Source organism: Arachis ipaensis, chromosome B04, assembly GCF_000816755.2.
Source record: "Arachis ipaensis cultivar K30076 chromosome B04, Araip1.1, whole genome shotgun sequence".
NCBI lineage: Eukaryota > Viridiplantae > Streptophyta > Magnoliopsida > Fabales > Fabaceae > Arachis > Arachis ipaensis.
Window position 1 is genome coordinate 75,239,471 of NC_029788.2, and position 10,879 is coordinate 75,250,349.

General features: G+C 38.1%; 1 protein-coding gene across 3 annotated transcripts in view; it reads left to right on the forward strand.

Annotated features, from left to right (window-relative positions):
- Positions 7,936–10,879, forward strand: part of LOC107639381 (probable inactive dual specificity protein phosphatase-like At4g18593) — a 4,100-nt gene continuing 1,156 nt past the window's right edge. For 2 of the 3 annotated variants that reach the window (XR_002361178.1, XM_016342856.2), the window contains exons 1-3: positions 7,938–8,062; positions 9,399–9,467; positions 10,367–10,639. Coding sequence is in view for 2 of the 3 variants with exons in the window: in XM_016342856.2 (XP_016198342.1) it covers positions 10,405–10,639 (235 nt within the window). In the remaining variant the exon portion in view is untranslated. Of the gene's footprint in view, positions 8,063–9,398; positions 9,468–10,366; positions 10,640–10,879 lie in introns of all 3 variants that reach the window. The other variant, XM_016342857.2, reaches the window with a different exon arrangement.

Sequence of the window (10,879 nt, forward strand, 5' to 3'; positions counted from 1 at the left end):
CCACTCGGACACTGATATGTGTGGCATGCGTGCTCGGAAGGATGTAATCGGCAATGATCTGCTGCCAAATCCTTGCCTCCGGGTTGAGATCAGTGCACGCAATGCTCAACGGAACCGCATTGTCCCCTTTACTATACTCCCATTTAGCTTCAGGCTGGCCTATTTTCTCCAGGACCACATCCAAAGAAATATTGCCCAGTGACACGTCCTTCATTACTTGAGTGTAAGCGTCGCATGCCGGAGGAATATGCGGAATATCTAAGAGGGCCTCTAAAGCAGTATCAGAGGTGTCCAAGGTGACACCTCTTAGAAAAATGGTTTGGGCATCCCTCTTTAGGAAATTTGCGTGAAATTCTTTGACCTGGTGTTCATTTACTTCCACCGGGTCGAATTTTACGAATTTCCAATGATAAAAATTTAGTCTATTCAGAATCGCATCCGTATATTTCTCAAGCAGGTTTAGCTTCCTCTCATAATGAAAGGCGCGCTTTTCTAGTTTCTTGTATTGTTCTTGGGCTTCAGCATTTATAAAGGTATCTAGTTGATCACTTGGAGGCACAAGAGGGGGAGGACGAGCCAAAGGATTGGCTTTCTCCTTTCCCTTACGGGCCATCCTGAAAAAAGAAAAATAGAATACAACTCAGGAGAAGTAGATAAAATCACAGAAGGAGGAAGGGTATAATCAAACAGTTCACACCAGAGCCAATAAGATAAACAAACACTCAATCAAGGGAAAATATGTATAAATCAGCTGATGTGCACTTCCCCAAAATCAAGCAACCTAAGCTTCATATGCATGAGTGAACAAACAATGAAAGCATAAATATATGTCTTAGGTGCATTGTGTGAGTGAATTGAATTTGAGGAAATTGATTATTGCACTTGTGCCTTTAGGATTGAAAGAGTTTGGAAAGATTGGCACAAAGGGCAAAAATCAGAGTCACAGTGAAAGCTCACACCTATTCATGTTTAGAAGATAGGAAATGAACACATATACATAGCTTCTTGTCCACAGCAATATCCGATTGAGAAACAGGTTGCATTGCTCAAAAACTTAAAGGAACAAATTGCTATGTGTATGGTTATTAATGTTAAAGATAAATGAATAAGCATTTGATCAATTCACATAGAAAGTAATGTATGTACTGCTGCCAATGTCACCAAACAGGTTTCAGAATTTCAAGTTTAATATGAGTTTGATGTTGGTACAAAAAGCAATAGGCAGTCAGCACATAATGCAGTAATTCAACATGCTATGCACTTACAAATATCAAATAGACTGATCGAAGCTGTAAATTTCACTCAAATTTGGTTTCAAAAACAAAATTAGGAATGGAGTGCATAGTTAGAAAACTAATTAATAAGGGATGATATTCACTCCAAAATTGGTACCAAACAAGATAAAATCACAGCAAAATGAAGTTCAGTTTGATATTCTAACAAAATGATCAAGTAAGTGCCTGGCTAGTAATGCATTAGGTGAAATGTAATATGCACAGGAACAATGAACACCAACAGAAGAAACAAAGATGTAAATTGCAGGTTCAAAGTGGTGTTCAGGCCTAAATACAAAATGCATAAGCTAGCTCATTTCAGGCCGCATTTAGAATAAACAGAAAATTGCACAATATGAAAATAGAATGCCAAATGAAAGCAAAATCCAAGCTCTTATGCTGATCAGATAAAGAAATCAGATCAAAAACCTCATTCAAGCATTTTAAGAAGCATAATATATGCAGAGTATGTGCATAATATAGTTTAGCATTCATGGCAGCATTAACAGAAACAGTGGGTACAGGTTATATACAGCAACATTCCCAGTTTCAGAAAAAATCTAAACAAGCAGCCAGCATCAATCAGCGTTCAATCCTCAAAACAAAAGTCATCTAGCCTATAACCACCTAGTTACTAAAAAAAATTAAAAAGCAGAATTTAAAAGAAGCAGTAAAAACAAAACAGAGAATAAATGAAGCAGGGCAGGGATAGGGATGAAGGGGAACCTGTGTTGCTGAAGGGAGAAGAGGATGAAAGAAGGTGAGGGCGAGGTGGAGAGGGCCGCAGCGGCATAGGAGTCCGCCGCTGCTGGGTGCTGCTCGCCAGAACAGAAGGAGACGCGGCTAGGGCTGGCTCGGTGACTGGGAAGAGAAGAAGAAGGAAATGTAGAACAGAGAGAAGAGGAGAAAGAAAAAGAAAAATTGAAGGGGGTGGGAAAAAAGGCGACGGCGCCGCGGTGGTTCGCCGGCAGTGGTTGTTGCTGGGAGGGGTCAAGAATGGGTGGAATGGTTTAAGGAATGGGGGTTGGGTTCAGAGAGAAGAAGAAGAAGAAAGGGTTGGGGTGTGGGTTGGAACTGAAGCGCGAGTCCCCTTTCTTTTCGAATTAATGTTCGAAAAGTGACCTATGCGGACGCACGAGGTCGTGTGCGGACGCACACAAGGAGAACGAGGGAGTTATGCGCATACATGAAGGTGTGCGGACGCTTCGAGCAGAGAGCGAATCGCAACCTGTGCGGACGCACATAAGAAGAAAGGAAGTTGGCGTGCGATCGCACAAGGGGTGCGGCCGCTGCGACCAGAGGAGTCGCTACGGGCTGTGCGGACACACGCCCGGTGTGCGCTCGCACGAGCGGCTTTTTTTTTCTTTAAATAGAGTAAGTGTGCGGATGCACAAATGGGGTGCGGTCGCACAAAGGGAGAGAGAGGGTCGCGTTCAGATGCACAAAGTGTGCGTCCGCCGTGATCAGAGGGGGTGTTAAGGGGTGTGCGGGCGCACATCTTTGTGCGGACGCACAGGGACTGGAGAACAGGGGGTCTGTGCAGACGCACGAGGCGGTGCGGACGCACAGGTCTCTGTTCTTGCAACAAAAATTTTGGCTCTAAGGCACCAAACTTGACATCCAAAACATGTTTTCAAGTCCTAAAACATCACAAAACTCTCAAAAACACACTATTCCACTAAAATTACTCAACAAACATCAAAATAAATCTAACTAACCAAGCAATATAGCCCATTATTCATGAAACAAAAGGTAAAAGAGAGAGAGTTAGAAGGATATTACCATGGTGGGGTGTCTCCCACCTAGCACTTTGGTTTATAGTCCTAAGTTGGACTTGGTGAGGAGATCCTTGTTAGGGCGGCTTATGTTTCCACTCCTCCTTAAATCTCCAACCAAGTTTGCTATTGATTTGACCTCTGGGGTCCCAATTAAATTGTATCAAACTCATGAGAGAATTCAAGCTAGCAACTAGGATCAACCCTTGTTGACTTTTGAAGTTTATGCCCGGATCCCATGCTTGAGTTTCTCTATCACCATTGACATACTTGTGCACTCCATGAAATCCACTAAATTGACTCTTGCACCAAAATTAAGCTCCAAATGTTAAATTGGCTCCTTGGACAAACTTTCCATTTCTTGGCCAATCAACACTTGTCTCTTCACCATCTACTGCTCCAAGAAAAGTTCAGAGTTGACCATCCGTTTCTAAAATGGCATATTGATGTGGGGCTAGAAAACTTGTTGGAGAAGTCTTCACCCACTCAAATTGCTCTAGAACACATGCTTCCACCTCTTGGCAACTAAAATCTTCCTCAACCTCCTTTGAGTCTCTTTCATCATCACTCAAGTAAAAAATTGGAGGTTGTGTGAAGTCCACATCAACATCTCCTTCCTAATCACACAAAGGAGGCTCACAAAGGTGATTGAAGGAATTACCCAAGTCGGACAAAAAATCTCGACCGATGGAATCCTCTTGATCAATTCATACCAACTCCTCATTTATCTCTTTTTTCGCTTCATGTTGTGACTTGACGTCTCCTTCTTGATTTTGCAATTCTTCTTTCACTCCACACTTTTCACTTGGTTCCACACATTCATCCACTAGAATTTCTTGCTTGTGGCATGAGCGCAATGAAGCTAAATGCTCCAAAGCTTGTGCTAAGGTAGACATGACTTGCTCCTGTTTCTTCCGGAACTCTTGTTGTTCTTGAATGAGCATGAAAAGTACTTTTTGCGTGGCTTGATCCATGTATGAAGATGAATATTGAGGTGATGAAGGATGACAATCAAACTCATGAGGGTAAGGGTTTTGGTTTTGTATGTAATGAGGTGATTGTGTGTAAGATTGGTGACTATAAAGATAAGTGTTTGGGCTCCATTGGGGTGCATTATGGTGATGGTGTGAAGAAGTCATGAAGAAAATATAAACAAAAACCTACTAACAAAAGCAAATAAATAACCAAAAAGTGCTATTTACACTATTAACATATTCACATCAACCAAAAGAAACAACACCGTTTGCAAGTTTTCCTGGCAACGGCGCCAAATTTGATAGCAACGACCAAATGCACGGGTTTGGGATTTTGCACTAAGAATAGGATTGACGTCGCAAGTATAGTCCAAACCCAACAATTGATCATCAATCAAATGATGAATTCAATACAAAACATATAAACCGAGAGTAATTAAACCTCGGATCGTTCTCCCTAGGAATGCAAATGGAATGTTACCCTTTTGGTTGTTACGAGGGCAAAAAGGGTTTTGTAATGAAAGAACGAAATATTAAAAGAACCAAGCAATAAACGAACTAAGAGGTGAGCAACATTGTAATTAATGCAAGTAAGGGGATGGTAAGGTCAAAACTAGTAAAAATGCTATAAATGCAATAAAAGCCTTGACTTGGAAATGAGGATCCAAGGAATCCTCTCATCTCCATAACCACAACTATGGTAATTATGATGAGTTAGTCTCGCCAAGTTAACCCCAACCATCGAGGAATAAGTCAAGCAAGCATAATTGACCTTAATCCATAAGTCCTAACCAACTTACCAAACTAGTTGATAAAAGGCTAGCGTCAATGGAAACAAGAGTCAACTAACTACCCAAGAATTACCACTAACTGTCGGACATTATGACTCTAGTATCCTAGGAACTCAAACCACAAGCCAAGGTGGAAAAATCTACTCAAAACTCAGAGTTGGCATTTTCACAAATACCTTGTGTGCATAAAAGTAAAGTGTGAGAGATTGTAAAGGAAAATGTAAAACTATAATCAACTATCAACAAAACCAAACATAAACAAGCAATCAAACATAAAGGAGGCAAGAAACATAAAATTCATTGATCAAAACTTCAAGAAACATAAAATTGCAATATGAACAAGTAACTTGAACCAAAAGGAAATGAAAGTAAAGACGATGTAATTGACGAGAAAATTGAGAGTACTTACAACTTAAAGATGATCAAAGTCCAAAATAAAAGCTTGCTATAAAATGCTACAATGAAAATGGAAGTGAAAATAAAAACCCTATGAGAGCAATCTACTCTATACTACTCCTACTCCTAATTACTATGAGAAAACTATAAAAACTATGCTCCAATGTGCCCCCTTGATAAGTGATGAAATCTCCTTCATATAGCACTCCGAAACAGCATTCTAGCCTTCCAAGATGGGCCAAGAGGCCTCCAAATTCGCGCAGCACATGATTCATTAATGAAATCACGTGCAGGGACCTGTGCTGACGCACAGACGTGTTCGTCCGCACACGTGACTAAAAATTTTCCTGTGTGTACGCACAGGTACTCGTGCGCACGTACACGTCACTGTGTGTGCTTTCCTTATTTTCTTCATGTTTTCTTCCTTGTACATGCTTCCTTCCACTTTTGGCCATCCATTCTTGCCTTTAAGGCCTGAAATCACTCACAAACCATATCACGGCATCGAATGACATAAAAGTAGAATTGAAAGTCGCTAATCTAGCATTAAAATGCATGTTTTCACATTTAGAATCAAATTAGGGATCAAACAAAAATGTATGCTATTTTGGCGCTTAAGTGTAAGTTCATGTGCTAGAATCCATCCCAATTGAGTCAAAATATACCGGAAAATATGGACTCACCAAAGAACTAAAAATAAAATGAACATTGGGATAGAGAGATATTGAATTATCCGTATCAATTGCTTTCATCTCTTCCTCAATCAATGCATTCATTGATCTCTTGGCAATCTTAGTTGATTGAATCCCAATTCCTTGGTAATTCAATCTCTCTAAGCTGAACAATTGCCCGATTCCTTGATCTAATTGCTCATGGGAAGAGATGAAGTACGATCACTGATTATACCACATGTTTTTCCAAATCAAAGTATTGGTAGGATTACATGTCACTATATCCATCCAACCCCCAATCCGGTCCAACATGAGAAAGTATTTCTAGCATGATTTCATCATTCCTCTTCCAAGGTTTAGAGAAAATTCAAGTACGAGCAATTTCTCTTCCGAGACAATTGTTCAATTGGATAAAGATCGAAAGCTTTCAAGCAAATCAAGAGAAAAGATCGAAGAAGAAGAAGGAAAACAATTTAATCCATCAAATAACAATAGAGCTCTCTTTCCCAATAAAAAGGGTGGCAAAGTTAGTATACGCGAAGCGGCCGGTCTTCTAAGCTTTGGCCGTGCTTGCTACTGCCTCCAATCTTGGAGACACTGACGAAATCCTCCTCGGTGAAAATGACATCATTATAGGCGAGGAGGGCGGGGCCCTGCCACTGGGCAAGGGTGTCAGAGAAAAGTGAGTCTTGGAGGTAGGAGCGGCAGTCAAGGCAAAGGGGGACGGTAGTGGCGCCAGCATCGTCGACATTCTGGATTAGCTCCTTGAGGACGGTCATTCCCTCGAGGTAGTTCACAAGCACCTCCCTGATTCGGCGCGTGAGGTCCACCGCCTGACGAAGTCTTCTAGAAAAATGGAATCAGAAGACGTCATTGCGAGAATCAAATCGATTGAGTTTGAAAGGAAGGGAGCTGGGTTGGTTGGTTGATTGGTTCTATGGGTTTTGAATTTGATTGTGCATTGAATTTCATATGTGACTGTAATTAGAATTTGCTTTGATTTTTTCCTTTTTTCAAGTTATTGCTTCTGTGGTTGACATGGTGAGACAGAAGAAGAGGTTGAAGGGGAAAGAAAAGTCTGCAGTTGAGATTAGAGTCGAAAAAGTAAAGGGAGGAGGAAGGGTGGTGATGGCGGTGGTGGTGATGGTAATGGTAGCAGTGATCGTGGTAGTTGAGGAGGAGAGTGGTGTAGAGTTTGAGATTGGAGTAGTTGAGAACATTGAGAGAGAAGGGGAGGGGAGAAGAGATGATGGTAGTAGTGGTGGAGAAAAGGGTAGTTTAGAAATTTTATTTAATTTTTTAGGGTTTGGATAATTTTGCTTGCAAAAGTCCTTTTTTATAGGTACAAATGATAATTTCCGTCTTCTATGGGTAGATATGTCAGCGTTTTCAACTTTTATGGTTAGAAATGGTAGTTTACTCAAAAATTATGAAAAAGAAATAATTAGTTATATAGTTATGTTTCTGTATATAATGTTTATGTTTATTTTAATTAAATTAGGTCATTTAACAGTTTGGTTATTTATTTTGATTTTTTGAATTGGCATCAAGCAAGGAGTGCGGGAATAGTTACGGATGCTATTCAAATTTTCACTTGGTAACTGTCAATTGACATTAGGTTAGTCTATAAATAGAGTTTTAGACACATTTTGTAGGGAGTTCAGTTTTTTTAGAAAACACTTAGAAACTCAAAATACTCTCAGCCCTTTAGCATCACGGAGTAAAATTGGGAATCTTAAATAATTCTTCTAAACTCAAACACTTATAATTTATCTCTTTCCTATTTTTATTAATAAAATTTCTCTACTTTTACTTGTTTATCTCTTTTATGTTTATATTTCTTTCTTCATCTTTTTTAAATTTTTTATTTGTTTTAATTTCTACAATTTACTTTACTTCCGACACCTTGCATTTCTTTATTTATTTATTACTTTTAATCTTTTTTAATTTTTATTGACGATACAATTACGACATTAAATTCTCTTTTAAATATTAACAAAATTTGAGTCCACTGGACGGTTATTTTGAGAATACTATATTTATAGCAAGGATCTTTTTGGTACATTAAAATGTCGGTCAAACTTTTAATCAAATTCTCAACGTTCACTCTCATATCGTATTTACAGTAAACACAGTAGCGACGGCGGTGTCTGTGTTCTCTAAGCTTTCCTCAGTTGCAAGGTAGTTCTTCGTCTCTCTCGGCATATCCCACTTTTCTTTTCCCAATTTTACAGTCTTTCTAACCCTAAACCAATTAGCCCTAGTATTGTTTTCTGTAATTCTTGGACAATCGCAAACCTCGAATTCTAGCCCAAGATTAATATTCGATTGCAAACGTTTTATCTTCAAATTTTGAATTGAATTGAATTCGTAGGTTATGAATAGCCAAAAGAAAATTTTGATTGTCGCTGTTCGGACTATGATTGATCAGTGCAATTTCAATTGTTAGTGTAGCTTACCTATCTAGTCCTATGTGAAGAAATGACGAAGTATTTATTTGACGCAATCATTTTGATAGTGTAGCTTACCTATTCTAGGGTTCGCTTATTATTAGAGCGCTTGTTGACGATGATTATTCCATAAGTTTCAGCACAGCCTACATGGATGTACAAATCACCTCTGAAACTTTACAATATTCTCAAGGATGCAATTCATGTAGTTAGCTAGTAAAACCTCATTCTAGTACATTGAGACATTGAATATTAAATATAGGTGGTCAACCTACTCTGCATAACTATATATTTTTATATAATCACATAAATCGATCACATTCCATCATTAGTTTAAATTTAATTTTTCCTTTAATTGGTTGGCTTGCATATTAGCATGTTTCTGTAGAGTGAGCTGTCCATCGTGTTTATGTTTTATCTCAGAATGTACTTTTGTAGCTAGCATCATCAGTGCTTCTAAAATCTTTCGAAGTATTGAATCTTCTCAAGGCATTATTATAGGTATCGGATGTAAACTGGTCACTGGAACTAAGTTTGAATCAAGGCATTATGTGAAATAAACTTCAGGTGTTTGCATGTCTCTGCAACCAACACTGAAAAACAATACATCTCCATCGATAGTTCAGATCACGGCCATCCAAAATTACCTGCTTTGCTTTTACCATCACATCCACTATAACTCGTTTGCACCAGAAGCAAGGTCCTTCCCTGCCTCTACAAAGTTGTTGTACAGCTCCATCAAATCTTCTTGTTGGGCTTGAAAATCAGAAAGCAGTGTGTTAGGAAACCAGACATTATGGACTAGAGAGCTTAATTGTAATTGAGAAAATTGTAGGCTCGGTGGGTTTTGGAACTAACTGCCAACTAGGAAATGGAGAAGAATATTCTAGACTTAATATGGGAAAACCTTTATAGGGAAGGGGAGGGATTTTTTAAGAGACTATCTTAGACATAGAAAGATCAGCCTCCTACATAACAGCAATTTCAGCTGCCTTTAAAGATGCCATAGATTTCACTCATCATGATTTGGAAAAACTTGCGAATAACTTCCATTTCTAATGATGTAGGTAAGGGGCCAAGGAGCATAGTGTGCCAAAAGGAGAACAAGTAGAACACAAATTCATGTTTAAAAACAGGTAAAAATAGAATTAAAACCCATGTCAGCTTTGCCACCACTGAATTGGGTCCATAGTAAAAAAAGAATTGCTAGTTGTTGAGAAGTGATAAAAGAAAAAGTATATATTATTTGTAAAACTATCCCAGTAAAAAAGCATTGGATGAAGTCAGAAATAGCTTAGTGTCCTGCGCTCGATAGTTAACTTATTATGTTTGTTGGAAACATGGGAATGCAGGGGCATGAGACTGCAGCTTGCTGTGTCTTCTTCCTTCTGTAATGAATAAATGAAAGAGAAGAATTTAGAAGGAATGAATATCTTGTAAATAATAAAGTTTTGTAGGAATCAGGTCCTTTAGTTTTTGTTGTATTCTTTTGCTTTAAATACAAGTCTTCTTCCTCTGAACCAGAATGCATCAAAGCATCTAATAATAGGAGGATTTATCAGCTTAAAGTTGTTTACAGTATCACTCAATTATATTTTATCAAAATAAATAAATAAATAAAAATCATATGTTGTCATATCGTTACAACAAAGCTTTATTCCATTAGGTTGGGTTAGCTAAATACCAATCTGTCATTCACTTGTGTTTAGAGTGCATCTAGGTGGAACAACCATTTAGTGTTAATTTCTCTACTTTGCACAGGTTGTTCTACTATGCACAAAAATTTAAAAAGAAAAAGAAAACATCTAAAACATGAACTTTGATTTTCTAAATTGTAAGAAACTTTTTTCTGAAGTTGAAACTAATTATGGCTAGATGAAGATCTCATCTGAAACTAAGTTTGTTGTTGCTGTTGTTGTTATATCAATCTATTTCCACAATTGTCTTGTGCTTTAACCAATGACTGTCACACAGTTTTCAGTTCTGGCTATATGGTAAACTATAATATCTCTTCTCATTTGCCTCTAATTTGCAGGACAGCAAGCACAAATATAAGTTGATTATTTAATACAAATGGCTGAATCGAGTATCTCTGAGTTGGAAACTACAACCAAACCACAAGTCTTATACCGGTGTAAGAAATGTAGAAGAATTGTTGCTTCAAAGGAGAATATAGTTACTCATGAGCGTGGAGAAGGAGAATCAAGCTTCAAGTGGAAAAAGAGAAGCAGTCAACCCTGCGAAATGGAAAAGCAACCAATTGATTGTACCTCAGTATTTGTTGAACCTATGAAGTGGATGCAAGCAGGTTCCTGGAAACTTTCCTCTCATATCTTAGTTTCCATAAAATCACACTTCTTCAATCATTTGTACTAACAGCATGATTATTAAACTCTCAAGTTAACTTGCTTATTTACTCGGATCTTAGATTTGAGTCAAAATTTATTCTATTAACTATCAAAACATTTCACAAGAATCTTTTATTTAGACTTCTAAAGATGATATTTATATATTTTTTTTAATTTTTAACATCATAAATTCATTATTT